This window comes from Macaca fascicularis, chromosome 9, assembly GCF_037993035.2.
Source record: "Macaca fascicularis isolate 582-1 chromosome 9, T2T-MFA8v1.1".
In the NCBI taxonomy this organism is placed as follows: Eukaryota; Metazoa; Chordata; class Mammalia; order Primates; family Cercopithecidae; genus Macaca; species Macaca fascicularis.
In genome coordinates this window covers 59,507,172-59,532,854 of record NC_088383.1, presented here as the reverse complement: position 1 = coordinate 59,532,854, position 25,683 = coordinate 59,507,172, and the positions used below count along the sequence as shown (strand labels likewise).

The 25,683-nt window shown below is 42.8% G+C and overlaps 1 protein-coding gene across 10 annotated transcripts in view; it reads left to right on the top strand.

Moving 5' to 3' along the window:
• The window catches only part of WASHC2A (WASH complex subunit 2A), a 64,701-nt gene continuing 39,018 nt past the window's right edge, over positions 1–25,683 (top strand). For 6 of the 10 annotated variants that reach the window (XM_065520749.1, XM_065520747.1, XM_065520744.1 and 3 more), the window contains exons 1-13: positions 1–83; positions 196–318; positions 1,796–1,960; positions 10,889–10,951; positions 12,963–13,136; positions 16,287–16,380; positions 17,722–17,783; positions 19,037–19,084; positions 22,044–22,154; positions 22,694–22,781; positions 23,406–23,477; positions 24,514–24,632; positions 25,103–25,160. In XM_065520749.1, the coding sequence (XP_065376821.1) occupies positions 81–83; positions 196–318; positions 1,796–1,960; positions 10,889–10,951; positions 12,963–13,136; positions 16,287–16,380; positions 17,722–17,783; positions 19,037–19,084; positions 22,044–22,154; positions 22,694–22,781; positions 23,406–23,477; positions 24,514–24,632; positions 25,103–25,160 (1,180 nt within the window). In that variant the 5' untranslated portion in view covers positions 1–80. The remainder of the gene's footprint in view (positions 84–195; positions 319–1,795; positions 1,961–10,888; positions 10,952–12,962; positions 13,137–16,286; positions 16,381–17,721; positions 17,784–19,036; positions 19,085–22,043; positions 22,155–22,693; positions 22,782–23,405; positions 23,478–24,513; positions 24,633–25,102; positions 25,161–25,683) is intronic. The other 4 variants (XM_074001642.1, XM_074001641.1, XM_074001640.1 and 1 more) reach the window with 1 other exon arrangement.

The window sequence follows — 25,683 nt, the reverse complement described above, 5'->3', positions numbered from 1 at the left end:
GGCTGGGGCTGGGCTTCCGGGGCTCTGCGGTCCTCTGCGCGTGCGGGTGGCCTCGGAGCCCACCGAGCCGGGCGGCTGGGATGGTGAGGGGTGCGGGCTGAGCTGCGGCCGGGCAGGAGAGGGGCCGGCCTGGGCTGGGGTCGCCGTCCGTGCTGCCCTCAGGCTCAGCCTGTCTTCTCGTTTTTTTCGCTGCAGATGAACCGGACGACCCCCGACCAGGAGCAGGCGCCGGCGTCGGGGCCCGTGTGGGAGCGGCCGTGGTCGGTGGAGGAGATCCGTAGGAGCAGCCAGAGCTGGTCGCTGGCGGCCGACGCGGGCGTGAGAGGCGGGGCCCGGGGACGCGAGGGCGGCAGGGGTGACGCTTGGCCTGCGCGCGGGAGGACCGGGCGGCGACTGCCCCTGCACCTGGCCCGTCCCGTTGCCTGCCCTCTTAGGAACACACGCCCCGCTTAGCCCCCAAGAATGCCACCCTGGCAGTCCCCGGCCCCGAGGGATGGGGCAGACCCTGACCGCGGCCCAGACGCGGCGTTCCCTTCACGGGGTTTCTGGCAATGCACTCAGCTCCATCCAGAGGGGAGATCCGTTTCGGCCACGCTGAGGGATTGCTCGGGCACTAGGGAGGCGATTCCTGTTGGGACCTGGACTAACTGGGGTGGGAGGCAAGCCAGTATGTGGATATCCTTTAGTGGGATTCTTCAAGTCGGGGACCCAAAAAGCTCAGAACTGTTCCAGAGTCCCAGATGAATAGCATTTTTGAATAAGAGTGGTGGTTGATTAGCTCACCCTTGGTCTGTGATCTCTGTAGATTGACAACCAAAGAGGACTTTTAAAAAGAGACAGGGTTTTGCCCTGTCACCCAGGCTAGAGTGCAAGTGGCTCGATCTTGGCTCACTGAATCCTCCGGGGCTCAGGTGATCCTCCCACCTCAGCCTCCTGAGTAGCTGGGACTATAGGCGTCCACCACACCTGGCTGATTTGTTTATTTATTTAATTTTAGTAGAGATGGGGGTCTTGCTATGTTTCCCAGACTGCTCTCCAACTCCTGGACTCTAGTGATAACCCCGCCTCAGCCTCCCAAAGTACTGGGATTACAAGCGTAAACCACCACACCCAGTGCCAGACAAGAATTTTAAATTTTTCCAGAAACAAGATCGGTGTCCCATTAGCTCACTGCCACTCTTTTGATGAGCTTTCTTAGAGTTTTTCAATGTCACGTGGTCTTAGTACTTGTCAAAAGCAGCATTCCGGCCAGGCGCGGTGGCTCACACCTGTAATCCCAGCACTTTGGGAGGTCGAGGCGGGCGAATCACGAGGTCAGGAGTTCGAGACCAGCCTGGCCAACATGGTGAAACTCTGTCTCTACTAAAAATACACAAAATTAGCTGGGCGTAGTGGTGGGCACCTGTAATTCCAGCTACTTGGGAGGCTGAGGCAGGAGAAGTTTAAAGTTAAACTTCCTTTAACAGCAAAGGAGTACTCATGAGTTTGAAAAATAACAAGTATTCGGCCAGGCGCAGTGGCTCACGCCTGTAATCCCAGCACTTTGGAAGGCCTAGGCGGGCAGATCACCTGAGGTCGGGAGTTGGAGACGAACCTGACCAACAAAGCCGAGATGACGCCACTGCACTCCAGCCCGGAGGACAGACTGAGACTCCGTCTCAAAAAAAAAAAAAAAAAAGCATTTCTTTAGCATTCTCACACTCAAAGGTGAAAGGAAATGGGTTCTTTTTTGATATGACATGCAAAATAGATACATGTAACACTGATACTACTGTATGTTTATTTTTTAAAATAGCTACTACAGTTTCTACAGGAATTCTCACAGCAAACTATCTCTAGGACCCATGAAATCAAGAAACAAGTGGACGGACTAATACGGGAAACCAAAGCCACAGATTGTCGCCTGCATAATGTCTTCAATGACTTCCTTATGCTCTCTAATACCCAGTTCATTGAAAATGTGAGTTATTTAGTTATAATTCTTTTTTTGGGAGTAGGAGATACTGTAATTTTAAATAACTTACTGTTAGGTTCCCTCCTAAATTTTGGTGGAAGTATGGTTCTTGGTAATTGCAGTTTTTTTCTCTGGGATTAATGCCTCATTTTTATTTGTAAAGTTTTAAGTCCTTTTTTCCAAGCCTCTAAAAAAGTCTAATGATAAAATTTTCTTATACTTTAGTGCTTCCATCTTTTGTCAGTTTTGAGAGTAGTCAGCAATTGTGCTGAATTTTGTGGCACACTACCTTTGTTGTGGCGTGATCTGTAAGGACAGCTGTATACCTGGTTAGACCCTCTGGACACCAGCATGTGGTTTCAGTTGTTGATTGGGTTCATTATGTTCTGATAAATTATATTCAGGGGATATATATGTCTACTTGGAATATTCTCAACTAAAGTTTATGATGGTTGAACTTATGATATGGAATCAGCTGTAAACAGATTACTGAGCTTAAATCTATGTGTGATTTTTGTCTGTTTACTGAGTTTCTTCTAGATGGTAGGAATACACAGGTAAATTAGATAGAGCCTCTCCCTTGGCAAATAGTGTAATTCCAGCATACAAAGGAAGTAGGTGTGGCTGGAACCGAGTGGAGACTTAAGAGATGAAGATAGAGAGGAAACTTAGGTAACAGACCTGTGTTTCTCATAGGGTGTCCCAGCTTTCTGAATATCAGCGTTCATTTGTGGAAAAAGGATTATTGAAGTAAGCTATCTCCTGAGATTGTTAGATATAAAGTAATAAAATTTTCAGAATCACAAAATTATTTAAAAAGCCTAAGATTTAGAATAGTTAAGAGAACACCAGATAATGCCATGTCGTCAACTTGTGCAGCATGTTTGTGCATTTTTTAGTAGCTCGAGTTAAGTGACACTTCCTGTCTTTTTTTGGAGAGCTATATGTAAAATAAAGATATTAATAAAGGTCTTAGAGATCTCTTTGCCAGTTACTTCCTTTAACAGCAAAGGAGTACTCATGAGTTTGAAAAATAACAAGTATTCGGCCAGGCGCAGTGGCTCACGCCTGTAATCCCAGCACTTTGGAAGGCCTAGGCGGGCAGTTCACCTGAGGTCGGGAGTTGGAGACGAGCCTGACCAACATGGAGAAACCCCGTCTCTACTAAAAAAATACAAAAGTAGCCAGGCATGGTGGCATGTGCCTGTAATCCCAGCTACTCGAGAAGGCTGAGGTAGGAGAATCACTTGAACCTGGGAGGCGGAGGTTGTGGTGAGCCATCGTACTCCAGCCTGGGCAGCAAACGAAACTCCATCTCAAAAAAAAAAAAAAGTATTCAAGTGAAATCAGTAGTTTTCTGATTGTCTACACAGAATGTCCATGCTTGGTCCTGATCATTTATCTTACTGGAAGAGTCAGGGACTCAAGACTCAACTTCTCTGGTGTGCATAGCCCCATAATGTTTTCATCAAGATTAATTTGGTGTCCTTTTAAGCACTCCTGTTCTTTTCATTCTGTACTTTTCTTGCTGGATCAGGTAGTCAGCACTTCCCTACAGTCAGTGCTGCAGCACCAGTCGCAAAGGATATGGGAAGTTTTCTTTTTTCTTTTTTTTTTTTTTGAGACAGAGTCTCCCTCTGTCACCCAGGCTGGAGTGCAGTGGCGCTATCTCGGCTCACTGCAAGCTCCGCCTCCCGGGTTCACGCTATTCTCCTGCCTCAGCCTCCCGAGTAGCTGGGACTACAGGCGCCCGCCAGCACGCCTGGCTCATTTTTAGTGTTTTTAGAAGAGACGGAGTTTCACCGAGTTAGCCAGGATGATCTCGGTCTCCTGACCTCGTGATCTGCCTGCCTCGGCCTCCCAGAGTGCTGGGATTACAGGCCTGGACTACCCCACCTGGCAAGGGACGTTTTCTTTGTCCCCAGTGTGCCTGTACCGGGTTGGTACTAGATTGGTACTAGATTGGTACCAGATCCACACTTCAGTGGGGAGAAATGGGGAACATCATATAGTTTTTCTGAATCACTGTCTTAGGTCCTGTCTTTTCTCCAGCTCTTCTTTTGTAGCCAGGTTTTCGTAGATTCTGAATTTTCCATGATGTAGTTTTTGTGGTTTTGTTTTATTGTGTTTTGGTAATTGTTCTTTATTTCTGTCCACTACTGGGGATTTCCTGTTTTCCTTCCATCTCTCCATCCCTTTAGCCTTGGCTTTTTTTTTTTTCTTCCAAGACAGAGTCTTGCTTTGTCACCCAGGCTGGAGTGCAGTGACACGATCTCGGCTCACAGCAACCTCTGCCTCCCGTGTTCAAGCAATTCTCCTGCCCACGCCTCCCAAGTAGTTGGGATTACAGGCTCCCGCCACCAGCCTGGCCAATTTTTTTTTTTTTTTGTATTTTTAGTAGAGACAGGGTTTCACCATGTTGGTGAGGCTGCTTTCAAACTCCTAACCTCAAGCAATCTGCCCACTGCAAGCTCTGCCTCCCTGGTTCAAGCAATTATCGTGCTTCAGCCTTCCAAAGTGCTAGGATTACAGGCGTGAGCCACTGCGCTCGGCCCTTAGTGTAAAGTCTTGATGCCCCTTCGCCTTCCAGTCTGCTGCCAGAACTCTTCTCTGGATGTGCTAGTTGCCACTGCCAAATCTTAATTACTTCCCAGACCTTCTGTAAGGCCACATGCTATGTAGGTTTTTTTCATTTGTGGCAGAGCATGATGATACTGAGAAAACAGTTGATGCTTAATAAAACTGTGAAAAAATCTACTTGCTGATATATATTTGTAAGTGATCTGGCTTTTTTTTTTTTCTTTTTGAGATGGAGTCTCACTCTGTCACCCAGGCTGGAGTACAGTGGTGCGATCTCGGCTCACTGCAAGCTCTGCCTCCTGGGTTCATGCCATTCTCCTGCGTCAGCCTCCTGGTGGCAGGGACTATAGGTGCCTGCCACCACACCTGGCTAATTTGGCATTTTTAGTAGAGATGGGGTTTCACCGTGTTAGACAGGATGGTCTCGATCTCCAGACCTCATGATCCTCCCGCCGTGGCTTCCCAAAGTGCTGGGATTATGGGCGTGAGCCACCGTACCTGGCAATCTGGCTTTTTAATGTTTTTTTTTTTTTAAATCCTGACATCAGTACTTGGGTATTACAATTCCAGCTTGAATTATGGTGCCATTTGGTTTCATGGTAATTTATCAGAAACATTCAAAGTCAGATAACTTTCTGGGTTTTATTAATTAGCCTCAGAGGCAGCCACAAAGTTGCAAACTGTATTATAAAGTTAGTGAAACAATCTGGACTTTCTAGGGCGAGAACAGTCAGGACTTTCTAGGGCAAGAGAAATTAGTACCATTAGTAAAGGCTCAAGAGGGGACTCGGAGGGAGAAGAAATACTAATTAACATTGGCCAGTGTTCTAGTGTCTAATTAGAAGGCAACACAATTCTAAAGGCTTAATTAATCTGTTAATTTAGGAATTGCATCCTGAAATACCAAGTGCCATAGTTAATGACTTTAGTTTGTTAAATGAACTGGTGAGGGAGGATTTTTTCTTTTTAAAGTCAGTTGTTTCAAAATCTTAGCTTTGTAAAATTAAAAAAAAAAAAAAATTCCAGAATGAAACAAATTAACCCATTTATGCCCAAGGTTAAATTTTTTTTTGTGAGAAGCCAGACCTTGGCAATGACCTTGAGCAGTAAGATATATGTAACTCCCACAAGCTTAGCGTTCCAATAATGGGACACTAGGCATAAATGGATTAATTTTCCAGATCATCTTCCTGTTAATTTATGAAAGGTGAATTTTGGTCATTTTTCCCTCCTTTTCTACTTTTCTATTGAAGAAACAGACGGAGTTGCTGAAACTGTCAAGTACTCAGCAATTAGAGAGAAGGAGGTAAAGCCCAAAAGCCTTATTGGCATATAATTTCCTGCACAGGCTTCTCCCTCACCACCTAGACCTGCTTTGTTTTACATAATGCCTCTTGCTTTTGAGACTCCAGCCTTCTCATTCCTTGGAAATGCCATATGCCCTGCTGCTATGAGGCCTTTGCTTACATTGCTTCCTATGCCTCTACCCTTTGATTGATATCTATCTGTCTTCTAGGTCTCTGCTCAATTATATTACTTCCTCCTGGACCCTCTGCACTAGGCAGACCCCCTGGATAAAAGCACTTGAAGCATCACATTCTTTAGTAGACTTCTTAAAATTGTAATTTTACAGTTATTGATAGGATTTGATGAGTTGAACCCTCCTGCTAAATCAAGCCCCATATTTTTAACAACAAATATATTGAAGGGTCCAGCACAAGCCTGATACTTAGGGACCCAGTGAATACTTGAATGAATGAGAGTACGCATAAATGAAAGGGACCGGGGCTGTGTATAATCTGTTACTCTCCAGCCCTGGTTCCTTTTTCCCCACTTCCCCACTTTCCCCTTTTACCTTGTCTCCCCAGATGAGGATCAATAGCAAAGATACTTAACAGTCCTGGGTATAGCTATCTGACTGTAAATTGATCACAAAACACATGAAGCTATGAGTTTAGCAGGTGAGGATAAAAGAAGTTAGCATTGGTTATCTGCTGGATATAAAGTACTTGAGACTGCATAGTCCTGCTCACCCTGAAAAGACCCCATGGGCTTTAGGTACCATGGGTTTAGGTTTCTTAGATGTCGTGTTTGGCTTTCTAGCTGCAGGCTGCTGCTAGGTGACCTTGGTAGCTGCCAGGTCTTAAAGTCTCACTTTTGAGATTTACTTACCTTTTTGGGGTCCTGACTTTGAAAATTACCAAAGTGATTTCTGATCTATAGAGCAATTAGGAAAAGTAAGAAAAAGAAAAATCATGTGAAATTTCCTCAGCTGAAGGGGAGACTCCCAATGTTTAGTACATATAGTCTAATTCCATTTCCCATGCAGATGTCAGGCTTAAAAGAATTGAACCTACAGTAGGCCGGGCGTGGTGGCTCACACCTGTGATCCCAGCACTTTGGGAGGCCGAGATGGGTGGATCACGAGGTCAGGAGATCGAGACCATCCTGGCTAACATGGTGAAACCCCGTCTCTACTAAAAAATACAGAAAAATTAGCCAGGCATAGTGGCAGGTGCCTGTAGTCCCAGCTACTCGGGAGGCTGAGGCAGGAGAATGGCGTGAACCAGGGAGGCGGAGCTTGCAGTGAACCGAGATCGCGCCACTGCACTTCAGCCAGGGCGACAGAGCGAGACTCCCATCTCAAAAAATGATAATAATTAATAAATAAATAATTGAACCTACAAAAAATCAGCTATTCCAAATTAACCAACCATTGAACTTTTCAGTGTATTTCTTTCTGTTCTTGTTTTGTTTTTTAACTTTAACTTTTTCTAGATGACTGTATGTGTGTGTGTGTATTTGCATTTGCAGCCTACTTTTTTTCTTAATGTGAACTTATTTAACCCGTCTTTGAGACTTTTGTGAACTTAATTTTTTTGTTCTTAAACCATATCATTTATTTAATCTCCCAATATTTATGAAATGTTTCATAAATAACATAAATGTTTCATAAATAAATAGTAAACTTCAGAGAGAAACCACAAGTGCTAAGAAAATGTAACACCTAGCATCAGTAGTTTCATATTTTGCCACGTTTGCTTGAAAGGTGCCAACCCCGCATATTTGTCCTTGACTCTAATCATTTTGGGTGGGGATTCCTTGGTATCTCTGCCTTTTTATTCTTTTTTTATTTTTGAGACAGGATCTCCCTCGATTGCCCAGATTGGAGTTCAGTGGTGCAAACAGCTCACTGCAGCCTCAAACTCCTGGGCTCAAGCCGTCCTCCTACCTCAGCCTCCCGAATAGCTGGCTGGGACCACAGGTCCCAGGCACCACCATGCCTGGCTAACTTTTTATTCTTTTTCCCTAGAGAAGAGATTTCATTTTTATCCCTTATAGATAACCTTTATTGTGTAGTTGTTCTTTTCCTCATTGACTATTACGTATGAATGTTTGTGTGTGTTTATGTGAAAATAAAATCAGGCCTCCATGGAATTGTGGGTCTATTTCTGTCCTCTACTGTTTGTTTTGTTTGTCTGCTATCTGCCAGTATCATAATCTTAAATACTGCAGATTTCTGATGTCTTATTAGGGCAAGTCCCCATATTCTCTTTATTCAGAATTGTCATGGTTGTCAGTCTTTGGCTTTTTACTTTTCTGTGTGAATTTGAGGATTATCTTTTACTTACTTATTTTTTTCGAGATGGAGTTTCAGTCTTATTGCCCAGACTGGAGTGCAATTGCGCTATCTTGGCTCACTGCAACCTCCGCCTCCCAAGTTTAAGCGATTCTCCTGCCTCAGCCTCCTGAGTAGCTGGGATTACAGGCGCCCGCCACCACACCCAGCTAATGTTTATATTTTTAGTAAAGATGGGGTTTTGCCATGTTGGCCAGGCTAGTCTCAAACTGCTGATGGCAGGTGACCCCAAAGTGCTGGGATTATAGGCGAGAGTCTCCCAAAGTGCTGGGATTACAGGCATGAGCCTCCCAAAGTGCTGGGATTACAGGTGTGAGCCACTGCCCCCGGCAGGATTATCTTACTATATTGTGCCACAGAATATTTTATTAGCATTTGATTGGAATTGCATAGAATTATAAATTTGGTATTTGTGACTTTCTGCTGGAAATCATGATACCATGAACATTCTGATGTTTGCATTTATGATAATTTTCATTGGAGCTAAATTTCAAGAAGTAGAATGTTGGGTTAGAGGATATGATCATTTAAAAACAACATTGATCAGATTGGCAGATACTTAAAGATGAGTGGACAGGAGCCATTGCTGGCAAAGATTTGGGTAATGGGCACTTGAGTATGCTGCTGGTGACAGGGAATTCTACACATTTTTGCATAGAATCTGGTAATGGCTATTAAGATTTATTTATTCCCTCTCTAGGTAAAATCCCTCTCTAGGTAAAAAGAATAAATAAATAAATAACCAGTTTCAGCCAGGCACAGTGGCTCACACCTGTAATCCCAGCACTTTGGGAGGCCAAGGCTGACGGATCACTTGAGGTCAAGGAGTTTGATACCAGCCTGGCCAACATGGTGAAACCCCCTCTCTACTGAAAAAAAAAAAAATGCAGGCCAGGCACGGTGGCTCACACCTGTAATCCCAGCACTTTGGGAGGCTGAGGCGGGTGGATCACGAGGTCAGGAGATCAAGACCATCCTGGCTAACACGGTGAAACCCCATCTCTACTAAAAATACAAAAAAAATTAGCTGGATGTGGTGGTGGGGAGGCTGAGGCAGGAGAATGGCATGAACACAGGAGGTGGACCTTGCAGTGAGCCAAGATGGCGCTACTGCACTCCAGCCTGGGTGACAGAGCAAGACTCCGTCTCAAAAAAAAAAAAGGCAAAAACAAATTAGCTGGGCATGGTGGTACGCGCCTGTAATCCCAACTACTCAAGAGGCTGAGGCAAAAGAATCGTTTGAGCCTGGGAGGTGGGAGGTGGAGGTTGCAGTGAGCCAAGATCGTGCCACTGCACTCCAGCTTGGGTGACAGAGCTAGACTCTGTCTCTAAATAAATAAATAAATAAGCAGGAAGGGTAGGAGAGCTCTAAATATGTGCACGTGTTTGCTTATATTTGTGTTAAGAGGCTCAGGAAACGAGCATACACACCAGGCTTAAATTGGGTATTCCAAGGATCAGGCTGGGGGTAGGGAGGGAACTAGTTTAAAATATGTCTCTTTTACATGTGCCTTTATATTGACTTAAAATTTTAAAAATTGAGATAGAATTCACATACCATAAAATTCACTCTTTTAAAAAGTATACAGTTTGGTGGTTTTTAGTGTACTCATAAAGTTTTATAATCACAGCCACTAATGCCAGAAGATTTTCATCAGTTCATTTATATTGACTTTTTATTTCTTTCTTCTTAAGAAATTTTAATTTCATTTCATTTTAGTTTTGAGATAGGGTCTCACTTTGTTACCCAAGCTGGAGTGCAGTGGTTCGATCAGGGCTTACTGCAGCCTTTACCTCCCAAGCTCAAGAGTTTCTCCTGACTCAGCCCCACAAGTAGCTGGAATTACAGGTGCGCACCACCACACCTGGCTAATTTTTCTATTTTTTGTAGAGATGAGGTCGCACTATGTTGCCGAGGCTGGTCTTGAACTCGTAAGCTCAAGTGATCCCCTCGCCTCAGTCTCCAAGAGTGCTGGGCTTACAGGCATGAGCCACTGCACCTGGCCTATACTGACTTTTTATAACATGCGTGTTGTACTTTGGTAGTTTTTAAAACATAAAAATAATTTTAAAAAACAAGAATCACAGTGATCTGGCAGAGCAGTGGGTCTGTTCTGGAAAAGAGAGTCTTGCCTACCCATGCTCTCAGGGTCAGTTAAGTGCTCAGCCTTTCTGGCAAGTCAGTGGTAGATTTTTCTCTCTGCTTTCATACAAATGGGATAATAAACATTTATCAACCATTTTAAGCAACTGAATGAAAATAAGTTTTGCCTTTACCATTTTACTTGTTCAAAATCCTAAAGTTCTTGTTTCCTAGTTGATAAATTATACCAGTTAACATTCTCCGTAACCTGGGGCGAGAATACTGTATCATTGCCCATCAACATTATTAAGTTAAATGAAAAGGTGTGAAAACTGATATCATACTGTTTTTGCAGCTCTTGGTTTACAATGAGGTTAAAGTTTCATCATGTTTCCTAGTCATTTGTATTTAAAATTTTTTTTTTTTTTTTTTTTTGGTGAATGGACTACTCTTTGTTGTTTGTCCATGACCCACTGTTACGGACACCCACTAGTAGTAGTCTCAGCCCTTTGTTGAATAACCATCTCCTTCCCCATCTTTGTCTTTAGTTACTTCGTGTTTAATTCTTATATGGTGATTTATGTCCAATGAGATGCTGACCTTTTAACATTGAGTTTGCTTCCATATTTAGCGTGTATACGATGAAGAAGTGGAGGAGCCAGTACTCAAGGCTGAGGCAGAAAAAACAGAGCAGGTACTTGTATGAAATCACTCTTCAGCTGAGTTTCTGACTTTGAAAAGTGTGATGGAGATCGATGTGTTTTGTGGGAGCTGGGGGATGGTGGGCGGGCGTGGGAAAGGGAGGGACTCCTCCTGACAGCAGCCTAAGAGGGGATTCTTTCTTTTGTTTCTGAAATGTAGTGTATTAACTAATACAGAGATCAAATCCTTGAATTCTGGTATAAGAATAGAGTAGAAGTCAGCAAACTTCTTCTGTAAAGGGCCAGATAGTAAATGTTACAGATTTGGAGGGTCACAGAGGTCATTTTTTTCCTGTGGCTTCCTGAATTACAGATGGACCAACCTTCTTCCTGAGGTCCCCACACCAGAGCCCAAAACATAGCTTAAGAGGTTCTGGGTCACACTGACTTCTTAGCACTCCAGCGGAGATTCCTTTTTCTTCCACTCAGGAAGGCACATGGACTGTGAATAAGTTTATTATTGGAGTAGCTTTGAATTTGTTCTCATTTATTCAGAAAATATGGATTACCTGTGAAGGCTGGTGCTTTGTCAGCAATTATTACTTGTAACAGATGAAGCTGTTAGACTAGGAAAAGGGTATTCGAAACCAGCTATCGTTTTGCCTGTTGCCAGCATTAAAAAAAAAAAAAAAAGTTATTTTATTTTATTTTTTATTTAAAAAAAAATTTTTTTTGAGATGGGGGCTCTCTGTCGCCCGGGCTGGAGTGCAGTGGCACATAATCGGCTCACTGCAACCTCTGCCTCCTGGGTGCAAGTGATTCTCCTGGCTCAGCCTCCTGAGTAGCTGGTACTACAGACGTGTGCCACCACCTCACCTGGCTAATTTTTTTGTATTTATGTAGAGACAGGGTTTCGCCATGTTGGCCAGGCTCGTCTCAAACTCCTGACCTCAAGTGATCTGCTCGCCTTGGCCTCCCAAAGTGCTAGGATTACAGGCATGAGCTACCATGCCCAGCAGATTGTTTTATTTTTAATAGAACTCAAGGATTTGCTAGCCATTTAAGTGCAGTAGTATCTGGTTATACCAATTCAGGGTTTAATTTGAAGGTGATAGGTATTTAGTGAACTATTTTTAAAAACCGCTATATATTTCATACACATTTTCACAAACTCAGTACAATATTAGCTATTCAACTCAGAATCAAGCATATCCAAGTAGAAAAATACACAACCAAGATAAAAAAAGTTCAGTTGGAAAGACTTCAGTACTTGAGATAAAAGACTAAAATACTCATAAAGTTTTTTTTGCCTTTGGCCCTCAGAACAACCTTCTAGAATATTTGTGAGGGGGTGGAAATGACGCTAAATATTTTTCGGTATTTCTCACAACGGCACACTTGTGTCTGCGGGGACTGCCACTGAGAGCTGCTGTTGCAGGAAGAGGACACCTGAGGGAGATTCTCAGCCTGTTGGGGATGTGAACAAACCTTTTTTCTTGAGTGGGGCATTGTTGTAGGGTATACACAGAATATACCAGAGATGAAAATGACCCCTTTTGATGTAGGACAGATTTATAAAATAATTGTAATTGTCCGATTTTTTTTTTTTTTGTCTTTTTAAACTGGTAATTGAAAAATGAGATCTCTGTGACCTTCCTTCTAAGTCTTAACACCTAAAATTACCCAAGGGATAACCAGGGCTTGTGGGATAGTCATGGTGAGTCTGAGAGTCTAGGCCCTCCAGCAGTGGGGAAACAGCGTGCATTCACTGTTAGGATACTTCTCCACACAGTAGTTGTACCTCTGCTTTTGTAGACAATGACCCTGGAGCTCTGGAACCTTGGGTAGTTTGATGCATGTCCAGAAAGGTGCAAACTTGGGATTTAAAACTTGCAGTCTTACTCCAAAGTCTGTGTCAAGGCATTCAGCAGAATTTGACTTTGTTAACATTTTTAAATAAGTTTTTTTGGAGCTTGAGGCTAGGCTTTAGAGAACATTCACAGTATTCTCTTGGGGTGGTATCAGTATGTTGGAGATCCATATTGCACGGTATTTATTTTGTAGGAGAAGACTCGGGAGCAGAAAGAAGTGGATCTCATTCCTAAAGTCCAGGAGGCTGTGAACTATGGCTTACAAGTATTGGACAGTGCCTTTGAGCAACTTGATATCAAAGCAGGAAACTCAGACTCTGAGGAAGATGATGCTAATGGGCGAGTGGAACTGATCCTTGAACCAAAGGTGAAGACATTCAACTTAAATATTTATTGCACACCTGTTATGTTTGGGCTGTGTTACTTGGGCACACGATTAGTAAGTGATGGACTTAACCTCTGGGATGTGAGTATGTCATTTAGTAGTGTCACATTGACTCCACCAGAAAGACACTTTACCCGAGCACTGATGGAGTACTTGTGAGGTGCAAGGCAACATGTCAAGTTGGGGGTGCAAAGATGCAGAGCATGGCCTCTACTCTCAAGGTGTGTGTTGCAGTTTGGTGGGAGTGAGGAGACATTCATATGAGTAACCATTGTAAATGCCCTGAGAGAGAACTGACTTCCAGCTGGAACTTTGGGGCAAAGATGATATTTGAATTGGGGTTTGAAGGGTGGGGAGGCTCAAGAGAGAGAGAGTGTTGGGAACCTGAAATTATGTAGCTTGGACTAAGGAAGACTGCAGAAGAGCTGAAAGGCATTTGGGTTGTTTCCGGTTTGGGCAATTATTAAATACAAATGAAGCTGCTGTGAGCATTCATGTCCAGGCTCCTTCATAGCCTAGTGAGTGTTGGTTGCTTGACTAAGACTTTCTCCCACGTTGTTCAGAGAGAGAATTGGGGCAACACAGAGTCTCTCAGTAGTGAACACGAAGTTACCATGGTGATTTATAGGAAGAGGCCTCGTGACACATAAGGCCTTCCGAATTAAAACATGCCACGGAACCAAACTCTTTTTTTTTTTTTTTTTTTTTTGAGACGTAGTTTCACTCTGTCCTCTAGGCTAGAGTGTGTGATGCAATCTCAGCTCACTGCAACCTCCGCCTCCTGGGTTCAAGCGATTCTCCTGCCCCAGCCTCCCTAGTAACTGGGACTACAGGCACCCACCACCATACCCAGCTAATTTTTGTAGTTTTGGTATAGACAGGGTTTCACCATGTTGGCCAGGCTGGTCTTGAACTCCTGACCTCAGGTGATCCGCCTGCCTTGGCCTTCCAAAGTGCTGGGATTACAGACATGAGCCACCACACCTGGCCTGAACAAAACTCTTCTAGTCATTCTTTAGCTGAACATTTCTCATCCAGTTTGAGCTTTGCTGAGTCACACCAAATTGAAGCAGATCATTTGGCACTGACCGGTACACTTGCTGCTTGGATTTTCACTGTATGTCTTTAAAATTCAGCAGTGGACTCTGGGAAATGTGTTGCCTGGACCACATGTGATACTTCCAAGACAGATAGCACTTTCTCTCTTTTTTTTCCCCTGGCAGAGAAAGTTGTGGAGGTACACTTTTCTTTTGTAGGAGGATCTGGGGATGTCTTCTGAGTCAGTGAGAATTAGTCCAAATTCACGCTGTCTTTGCCTTATACTCCATTGGTTGCTGTGACGTCATTGAACCTTTACATTAACCTTCCCAATCTTTCTGTTGTGTGAAGCATCAGAATTATTCTCCCCTGCCCCAGGGTCCTTTGACAAGGAAGAGAGATCATTGCCGAAGGGCAGTGCCTCACAGGGGATAGCATTTCCTTCAGCGGTGGAGGTAGGAGGCTGTACAAGAGTGGAGCACTTTCTTGACCCTTGACCCTTTTTTTTTTTTTTTTTTGAGACAGTTTCACTCTTGTTGCCCAGGCTGGAGTGCAGTGGTGCAATCTCGGCTCACTGCAGCTTGTCTCCTGGGTTCAAGCAATTCTCCTGCCTCAGCCTTCCAAGTAGCTGGGATTACAGGCGTGCGCCACGACACCTGGCTTATTTTTGTATTTTTTAGTAGAGATGAGGTTTCACCATGATGACCAGGCTGGTCTTAAACTCCTGACCTCAAGCGATCCACCCACCTCAGCCTCCCAAAGTACTGGGATTACAGGTGGGAGCCACTGCATCCGACCGACCCTAAATTTTTAACGTGCGTTTGGTGTGGGACTGACAGGAGAAGATGGCTGACATGGGCAGATCTCCAGCATGTGCTGTTGGGGCTACAGTCTCCTGCACCTCACTCTGTTTTCTCATCTGGTCTTATTTTACCAACTTCACTTTTCTAAATTCAACAGTGTGGAACCATTAGGGGGTATTGTTCTTCTGTTTCTTGGGTTACAATTTTTTTTTTTTTTTTTTTTGAGACAGAGTTTCGCTCTTGTTGCCCAGGCTGGAGTGCAGTGATGTGATGTTGACTCACTGCAACCTCTACCTCCTGGGTTCAAGAGATTCTCCTGTCTCAGTCTCCTGAGTAACTGGGATTACAGGTGTGCACCACCACACCTGGCTAATTTTTTGTATTTTCGGTAGATACTGGGTTTTACCATGTTGGCCAGGCTGGTCTCAAACTCCTGACCTCAAGTGATCCACCTGCCTCAGCCTCCCAAAGTGCTGGGATTGCAGGCATGAGACTGCCCGGCCTAATCTATCTTTATGTTTATATATATATATAAATTATATATATATATAATTTTATATATATATATATAATCTCATTAGTACTATCTTTTTAGAGGATGGCTCGCCAGAATGTTCAGTTTCTTTCCTTGGTCCTCCTCTTGGACCTTATAATAGGAGGTTGTACCCTTTTCCCTGTTTGCTTGCTGCTGATAAACTTTTGGTAGGCTTTTGCCATTTTTGTTAAGTTTTGTTAATTAGGCCCTTGGGGAGGGAGATTCTGTGTGATTCAGCTTTACTTCGGCATGTTTTTTTTTTTTTTTTGAGATGGAGTTTCGCTCCTGTTGCCCAGGCTAGAGTGCAGTGGCGCTATCTCAGCTCACTGCAACCTCTGTTTCCTGGGTTCAAGTGATTCTCCTGCCTCAGCCTCCCGAGTAGCTGGGATGACAGGTGCCCGCCAACTTGCGTGGCTAATTTTTTTGTGTTTTTAGTAGAGACGGGGTTTCGCCATGTTGGCCAGGCTGGTTTCAAACTCCTGACCTCAGGTGATTCACCCGCCTCAGCTTCCTGAAGTGCTGGGATTACAGGCGTGAGCCATGGTGTCCGGCCTTACCTCCTTGGCATCTTTACCTAGGATTTGACTTTTTAAAAAAATCAAATTTTTTTTTTAACTTTTAGTCCTGCTGTGTTTCTTATTCACCTTCGTTATGTAGCTTGTTTAGGATAGTCAGATGGAACAGGGTATCAGGTGGCACATATAAGTTTGTTTTCAGCTGAAACATTTGATAGTTTATTCCTTTCATGATGTACAGGATCTATACATTGATCGTCCTTTGCCATATCTCATCGGGTCAAAGCCGTTCATGGAACAAGAAGATGTAGGTCTTGGAGAGCTGTCCAGTGAAGGTACTTTTCTTCACCAAGTACTTTTGTTCCTTTACATTTATTTTTTATTTTAAAATAATTTCAAATTTTACATTAAAGTTTCAAGAATAGTTCAAAGGACTCTCATATACCCTTCACCTGGGTTTACCAGTTAATATTTCACCACATTTGTTTTATTGTTCTTTACATATACATAATATTTTGTCTTGAACCTATTAGGGAGACATCATGCTCATGCCGTGTTACTTCTAAATGTTTCTCTGTGTGTTCTTTTTTTCTTTTCTTTTCTTTTCTTTTTTTTTTTTTGAGACGGAGTCTTGCTTTGTCGCCCAGGCTGGAGTGCAGTGGTACGATCTTAGCTCACTGCAACCTCGACCTCCCAGGTTTAAGCGATTTTTCTGCCTCAGCCTCCTGAGTAGCTGGGACCACAGGTGTGCACCACCACGCCTGGCCAATTTTTGTATTTTTAGTAGAGACGGGGTTTCACCATATTGGCCAGGCTGGTCTTGAACTCCTGACCGCATGATCCACCTGCCTTGGCCTCCCAAAGTGCTGGGATTATAGGCATGAGCCACTGGACCCGGCTCTTTTTCTTTTTCTTTTTTTTTTTTTTTTGAGCCGGAGTTTCTTCTGGTCACCCAGGCTGGAGTGCAATGGCCTGATCTTGGCTCACTGCAACCTCCGCCTCCTGGGTTCAAGCAATTCTCCTACATCAGCCTCCTGAGTAGCTGGGATTACAGGCACCCGCCACCACGCCTGGCTAATTTTTGTATTTTTAGTAGAGATGAGGTTTTACCATGTTGGGCAGGTTGGTCTTGAACTCCTGACCTCAGGTGATCCTCTGTGTGTGTTTTCTAAGAACAAGGACATCTCTTGTGTAACCACAGTAGAATTACAAAGCCAGGATATTTTCCTGGACATAAGGGTATCATCCAGTCTGCTGCTATGTTCACATTTTGCCATTTGTCCCAGTGACGCCCTTTTCAGTCTCTCTCTTTTGTTCTCTGGTCCAGGACTCAATCCAGGACCAGCCACCACATTTAGTTGTCAAATCTCCAGTTATGTTTTAGTCTGATGCCATTTCTCAGCCTTTCTTTGCTTTTTATGACCTTGACACCTTTAAAGAGTACAAGCAAGTCTTTTTTTTATTTGTAATGAATAATTTTTTGGGAGGGAGATACTTCAAGACTACATAAATATGTAATTCCTCACCATAATGAAGACACTTTCGATTCCAGTAAGTGGGTATAGATGGTTTTATCAAGATCTCTGTGATGCTGTTGTATGGTGGTTTGTGATTTTGAGCTAAGGACATTTTCTTGTGAATATTGGTGTGGTGACCCTTGTCTCTCTTCTCGACAGAAGGCTCTGTGGGCAGTGATCGTGGCAGCATTGTGGACACTGAGGAAGAGAAAGAAGAGGAGGTAAGGGCTGTTTGGTATGACCAGGTCACAGTGGGCAGCAAACTTAAGATGGGCCTAGCAGGCTGAGTAAATAGCATAACTGTGAATTCGTGATCTGCTTCTGTAAAGCTTTTAACAGTGATAGAAGCCACATTCTGATTATTTTTTCCCAGGGATTAGATTTCCTTTTTGTCTTATGTACAATAATAAGGAAAGCTGCTTTAATCTCTTTCACTATTATCCTCTCTCCTACCTTACCACCAAATATCTCTTTCACCCAATGTATTTTTGAGAAGGGCAACTTAGATGTTTTGGTGGAATCTCTTCCTAGGATATAGTCTTAGAGTATATTCTGTCTTTAAATAATTCTAAGGAAAAAAAATCTACATTTAGAATTTTTGTAAACCATAAAACCTAGAGCAGGATATACTGAAAGCAACCACTTACATTCTATTTTGCTGCTGCCTCTAGCGCCTTCATGTCCACAGAGCATAATCTCATTCCCTTGCCTAGAGTTTGAGGTTGTGGGCCTTGACTACAGTTGAATCTGTAGTTGTTCTTTAGATGGGATATTCGTTATTGCAGGGGACACATCCATGTTGCAGGAGAGTCCTCGAGTATGGGATTTCCAAAAGGAGACAGTGTTGTGTGTGTGCTTTTCTCTTCCCATTGGTCCCGCTTTCTGCACTCTCCCTCCCCTGCCCTTCTTCCAGTCCTCCAAAGAAAAACCTAACAGCTGGAAATAAGCTTTTCTTAAGTACCTTCGTATAACAAAAGCAGTGCTCATTAGCGGAATCCCTTGCTTTTAGCCACCGATGTAGCACTTTACCAAGCTGCTGTTAGCAAATATTGATGTTCCCTTCTTGGAGCTAATGAAGTAGTTACCCTAATGAGAGGAAGTAGAGACAGTATAGTCCGAAATGTAAAATAACACAAACTGACTTTCAGTAATTTAGTTAAATGTGCAACTCTTACTTTAAATCCAAAGGCAGGAGTTGAAAGTGCAGGTGATGTGAACAAATTGTCAGAGGCATTTAAGTGAACCACAAAAATTACATGTTAACTGCAACAACCCTTCACAATATTGCCAGCTACCCAGCTTATCTGCACCGTGATACTTAAAGTGACCAGTAGTCAGTACAAAGAGATAGAGTGTCAGAGCTTTTTCTCCACTTGACATAGAATCAGCCCGCCCCAGAGACTTAGACCTGAAATCATTTCTGTGCTTCTGGGTAAAGTCTGTTTAACAACAAAGCCTTTTTTTCCCCCAAAAGGAGTCAGACGAAGATTTTGCCAATCATAGTGACAATGATCAAAACCGGGTAAGGCTCATGTACTCAAGTGACTTCGTTTTTACATTTTAATTGAAGCACAGTATATATACTAAAATTACTTTGGAATGATTTATGACAAAGTAAGGATTTTTTTCATGTATACAATTTATTTTCCTTTAAGCATTTCATGTATTTAGGCTAACTACCTCCTTTGTATATTTTTTTTTCAATTTTGCTTTATAGTTTATTTTTCTTAGAAAACAAAGAAGTAAAAAACAAAATTAGAAAACAGCCTCTAAAAAAAGACTCAGTTACCCAAACTGAACTACTTTGCATGAGTCCCTCTTCTGTTTTAAAATTGGAGACAATCTAGCAGTAACATTAATGAATATTCACAAGATGAAAACTTTGATCCTACTGTCTTAGCACAGTTATCTTAATTTTTGAATATTTGTCTAAGGGCATATTCTTGTCACAGTGTGCATCGTTTATTTTCTGCCGTTTTATGTTAACATTTTATAAATATTTCCTTATTTATTTATTTTTTGAGATGGAGTTTTGCTCCTGTTGTCCGGGCTGGAGTGCAGTGGCATGATCTCAGCTCTCTGCAAACTCCGCCTCCTGGGTTCAAACAATTCTTCTGCCTCAGCCTCCCAAGTAGCTGGCATTACAGGTGCCCACCACCATGCTCGACTATTTTTTTTGTATTTTTAGTAGAGATGGGGTTTCACCATGTTGGCCAGAGTGATCTTGAACTTCTGACCTCAGGTAATCCACCCACCTTGGCCTCCCAAAGTGCTGGGATTACAGGCATGAGCCACCACACCTGCAAAATAGCCTTTGCAGTTTGCATTGTAAACTTCTATACTTTTAAACATACTGAATATGATACTGTCATGGTCTCTAAATGTATAAGGGAAAGAGTTTATTTCTAGAGTTGTACTTTTGATGTGATAATGTATTCAGTATTTTCTTTTTCTTTTTTCTTTTTTTTTTTTTTTTTTTTTTTTTTGAGACAGAGTCTCGCTCTGTTGCCTAGGCTGGAGTGCAGTGGTGTGATCTCAGTTCAATGCAGTCTCCGCCTAAAGGGTTAAGCAATTCTCATCCCTCAGCCTCCCTGAGTAGCTGGGACTACAGGTGTGTGACACCATGCCCAGCTAATTTTTTGTATTTTTAGTGGAGTCGGGGTCTTCCCATGTTTTCCAGGCTGGTCTTGAGCTCAGGCAGTCTGCCCACCTCACCCTCCCAGAGTACTGGGATTACAGGTATGAGCCACCATGCCCAGCCAATATTTTTATATATAGAAATCCTTTGCTTCTGTGAACTGTTTCTTCAGAATAAGGTGGTATAGACTTACGTTAATAACTTAATGTCTGGTGGACATTCTCCATTAAGTATTATGCATGTTGATTCTCCTACAATCTCATCAGTGGGGTGATTAAATATTTTTTAGTTAAAAATTTGCATTTGAATTTCATAACTGGGAAATATTTTTTTCACAAAAATGTTTTAACTATCAAATGATGGATTTTACACTTTCTGGTTGGTACTGTATTTTCCTGGTTGTATTCATAAATGTTGATCTTTATAATTTTAATGATCAGTCTTCACAGGATATTTGTTTCTGTGGAATTTCCTATTAAGATCTGTAAATACAAAGAGTTTTTCTTTTCTTTCTTTTTTTTTTTTTTTTTTTTTTGAGATGGAGTCTCTCTCTGTTACCTAGGTTGGAGTGCAGTGGCACGATCTTGGCTCACTACAACCTCCACCTCCTGGGTTCAAGTGATTCTTGTGCCTCAGCCTCCCGTGTAGCTGGGATTATAGGCATGCGCCACCATGCCCAGCTAGTTTTTATATTTTTAGTGGAGACAGGGTATCGCCATGTTGGCCAGGCTGGTGTTGAACTGCTGACCTCAGGTGATACACCTGCCTCAGCCTCCCACAGTGTTGGGATTACAGGCGTGAGCCACCACGCCGAGCCACAAACAGTTTTTCGAATACAGTACAGTATAGTGAGTAAAAGCACTAGCTTATGCAACAGGTTGGTTTTGTGTGCTGCAGCTAACCTCAAAGTTGTAAGGATTAAATTAGATAATAAAGTGCTTTTAGTAACATGCCTGGCACAGTTCGTTGATTCAGACATTGAGAAAAAAATTTTTAAATTATGCATAGTAGTGTGTACCTTTGGAAAAATTAGAACTTAACAGATAAGGCTAAATTTGAGCCTTCTAGTCCTTTCCTTCGCTGCATACTCTTCAGAGGTAACTGGGATCGTGCTCTGGGAGCATATCTTTCCAAGTCCGTTTCTTTGCTTTCATAAATACATCTGTTTCCATAGAAATGCTGTCGTGTTTGCAGAGGGGGCGTGGTATCATCCTGGATTTGTTATTCTGCTAATTGTTACAGCTTTTACCTTTTAACTATTATTCAGTATTCTTACTAAGGTAAGACTATGCTGATTTTGTTTATATTTCTCTAGTACAAGGCTGCGCGCGGTGGCTCATGCCTGTAATCCCAGTGTTTTGGGAAGCCAAGGCGGTCAGATCACCTGAGGTCAGGAGTTTGAGACCAGCCTGGCTAACATGGTGAAACCCTCTCTCTACAAAAATACAAAAATTAGCCAGGCGTGGTGGCAGGCACCTGTAAGCCCAGCTACTCAGAGGGCTGAGGCAGGAGAATGGCTTGAACCTAGGAGGCGGAGGTTGCAGTGAGTCGAGATCACGCTGATGCACTCCAGACGGGGTGACAGAGCAAGACTCCATCTCAAAAATGTGTGTGTGTATATATATGTGTGTATATATATATATATATTTTTTTTTAATTTAGATTCGAAGTAAATCTTGTGTATTATTTGTTCCAGCACATCTTTTGCTTCATGACTTGCTGCATCATGATTATGATTATTATTTTTAAAAGCTGTTACCTTTTTGAAGGAGGAGCCTAAAGGCTGACAGTATCTGTTTAGCTTAATAACTAGTAGTTCTAATTTGGTATTTTATACTCTTAGCACACCACACAAATGAGTGATGAGGAAGAGGATGATGATGGCTGTGACCTTTTCGTTGACTCCGAGAAGGAGGAGGAAGATATTGAGGACATTGAAGAAAATACTAGACCTGTAAGGAAGACTGGAGTTGCTATCCCTTGGCAGGGTTTTAGAACCAATGACTTGTTTCTTTTATTGTCACTTACTTTGTACCTCTCTCATTTTTGCATATTTGTCATTTCATTTCCACTTTGGAAAATAATGGCAACCTTCTCAAATTGCCTCACAAGTACCACTTTCTTGTCCAGATATTATGGTTTTATGAGTCAGATCATTCAGAATATGTCTGGTTCCAGAGTTTGAAGACTGTAGTGGTCCTGTCTCTCTGCCCCTGCACTTTTTTCTTACTTTCTTATTTGGATTTTTAAGTATTAAAGTGAAGTATTAAAAAAATAAGGAAATAAAGAGCATCTCCCTTTGAAGGAACATTTTATGAGTCCTGTTCCTTGGGTGAGCTGTGTAGGGTATATATGTTTAAATTCATTTAATTAAACTGTTTTCTCCTCAGTTCAATTTCTTTGCTCTTGTATACACAACGTTGTTAGATGTCCAAACTTGAAGTGTACTAGTTTGTTACAAAAAAGCAATTCTTTTGATTTCTCCTGCTGTAGAAAAGAAGCAGACCTACATCGTTTGCTGATGAGCTGGCTGCCCGCATCAAGGGGGATGCCGTGGGCCGAGTGGATGAGGAGCCTACAAGTGAGCCCCAGACGCACTGACGGGGAGTCGGGGAGGGGTAGTGCAGGGCCCTCTGCTGGCTTCATCAAAGGCGGATTTCCCTTTTTATTAGTAATCACTATGGCAGAAGAGGCTTAAATTGTAGCGCTTATTCCTTTTTTGGTTAATGGACTCCTTTTGATAACTAAACACTGTGGACCCACAAGAAAAACGTACATGTACACATGTAGATAACACTTTACATATAATTTCAGGGGATTAATGGAAACCAGAGAACCATGGGTAACAACTTAAGAATTCCTGTCTGAATATTTACTCCTATATTTTAAACAAATAAGAATGTGCTACATAGCATATTCTAGTTATATAACAGAGTAGAAAGATAACATAATAATTCCTTCAACAAATACAATCCTGTTATGCACATGAGCCTGGTATGAAAGCAGAAGCCTTCTGCCGTACAGAGAGGCTCTTGAGTGCCCACTGTGGGCAGGGCAGGGGGTTCAGTGCTCTAGTGGAGCTGAGATGAAAGGCAGATGTCTTGCTCTTAGCTGTGAGTTATGAGGATGACAGATGTGGAAAGAACCAGGATGTGTATACTGAGGGAGGACTTAGTACTATTAAAACTGTGAACTATTCTTCAAGCCTTATCCTCAGGAGAAGCAAAACCTCGGAAGACACTCAAAGAGAAGAAGGAAAGAAGAACTCCTTCAGACGGTGGGCCTTTTCCCTCAATTTTGTTATTTTAGGAGCCCTTTGACTCAAGATTGTTGCTTACATAAATCATAAAGTACTGCTTTACATGCTGTTTTCCCTCTGACAAGTGGGTCTGTCTCCATTTACTTTGCTAAAGCCCCTGGGCTGGGCGCAGTGGCTCACGCCTGTAATCCCAGTGCTTTGGGAGGCCGAGGCGGCCGGATCACGAGGTCAGGAGTTTAAGACCAGCCTGACCAACATAGTGAAACCCCGTTTCTACTAAAAATACAAAAAATTAGCTTGGCGTGGTGGCAGGTGCCTGTAGTCCCAGCTACTTGGGAGTCTGAGGCAGGAGAATAGCTTGAACCTCGGAGGCAGAGGTTGCAGTGAGCCTTGATCACGCCACTGCATTCCAGCCTGGGTGACAGTGCGAGACTCAGTCTCAAAAACAAACAAAAGCCTCGGAAGGCATGTTTTGGAGTGCTGGGAGGAGATGTGGGTGTGGGGTAAAAATTCCTGTAGAGATTTGATTTATTAGATTTTACAGCAATCATTTCTTGTCTTTCTAGAATTCTTTAGAAGTATAGAAACTTAGGGATCTCTAGCTTTTGTTTTCAATAAAGGGTACACCAGGCCTTTTCCTATTGAATAGCCATGTCCATTACATTTCACTTGTCCCTGTGTCAGTCTGCAGATCCCTTTGTTTAGTCTGCCCTTCCTTCCCCCAGATTTGTGGGGAAATGGGTCTTGAATGTGACATCTGACCTGAATGCTTGCTTCAGGGTAAATCTAGATCCAGGGTGCTGACCTAGAGAATGAATGCTGTCTGCTGCAGACATTGACAGACTTGAGAGTGGAGGCCCAGAGAACCTTTTGAGTGTGTCAGTGGACTGTGCCAGGGGTTTAGTGTGAAATTCGTCAGACTGCCTCACGCTTTGTTAAATAGGGTCAGATAAACTCCATGCTAGTTTGGAGACGTTGCAGATGCCAACCCGGGAATTTGAGTTCTAGACCCATCTTTAATGCTCTCTGCAAAACACTGCTTTCTGTTTGCTAGATGAAGAGGATAACTTATTCGCACCCCCCAAGCTGACCGACGAGGACTTCTCGCCATTTGGCTCTCGAGGCGGCCTGTTCAGTGGGGGCAAGGGGCTCTTTGATGATGAGGACGAGGAGGTGAGTCCATGGTACCCAGCAACACTCCCTGCAGCTAGCTGTGTCGGGGGTCCGCAGGGAAGAAATAGGCTTTGTTTGTTTACTGGGGGAAAAACAGCTCAGTTGGAAGTTGCTTCTGGTTTCATATTTTGGGACATTTTGAATTAAGAATCACTGAGTGAAAAATACCATATCCTTCTACCCTTTGTTAGGTGAGGAGAAGATGTGCACGTGTTAGTGTGAATAATTTACTAGGTGATTGTTTCTTGCCTTATCTGTTGTCTTCCGTGTTTGTTTTTAATTCCTGGACAGACCTAAATTATTTTAGGATCTGATTTTACCGTAGTTATCACTTTGCAACTGATTTTCTGACAGAGTAGTAAATATGTAGCTTTAAATCTTGTGGGTTACTTTTCCTTAGAAATCCTCAAATGCAGCTATGCTTTCTCCTGGTTTTTTTAATTCTTTGTCATATACCTTATTACAACCAGAGTGACCTCTTCATGGAAGCCCCCCAGGATCGGCCAGCTGGAGGCTCTGTTAAGGAGGGTAAGCTGGGGCTGGTCAGCTGCGTCTCGGTGTGCAGAGTTCCTTCTCACTAGGAGATGGAACCCCAGGGTTGTTCCCAAGCCTCGTTTCTGTGTTAAGCAGGAAGCTGTTGTTTTTACCTTGGTCCAATTGAAAGTAATTCATCTTCACTAATTGATGTCTTGGAAAAAACAGAGTACCATCTGTAAACCTGTATCACAGTCCTGCCTGTTTGTTAGGAGAGAACTCATAAAAAGTCAGACAAGAAAAGTACCCTAGAGCAGTGTTGAGGATGGTTTTCATTGAATGAAGTTTAATTTCAAGAAACATTTTTAACATTCTCTATAAAAGTTGGAGACCAGTAATTCCCCAACGCAGTGTGCATTAAAATCTTCTGTGCAGTTTTTTTTTTTTTTTTTGGTATTTTTAGTAGAGACAGGGTTTCACCATGTTGGACAGTTGGACAGGCGGGTCTTAAACTCCTGTCCTTAAGTTATCACCCACCTTGGCCTCGCAAAATGCTGGGGATACAGGCATGAGCCAC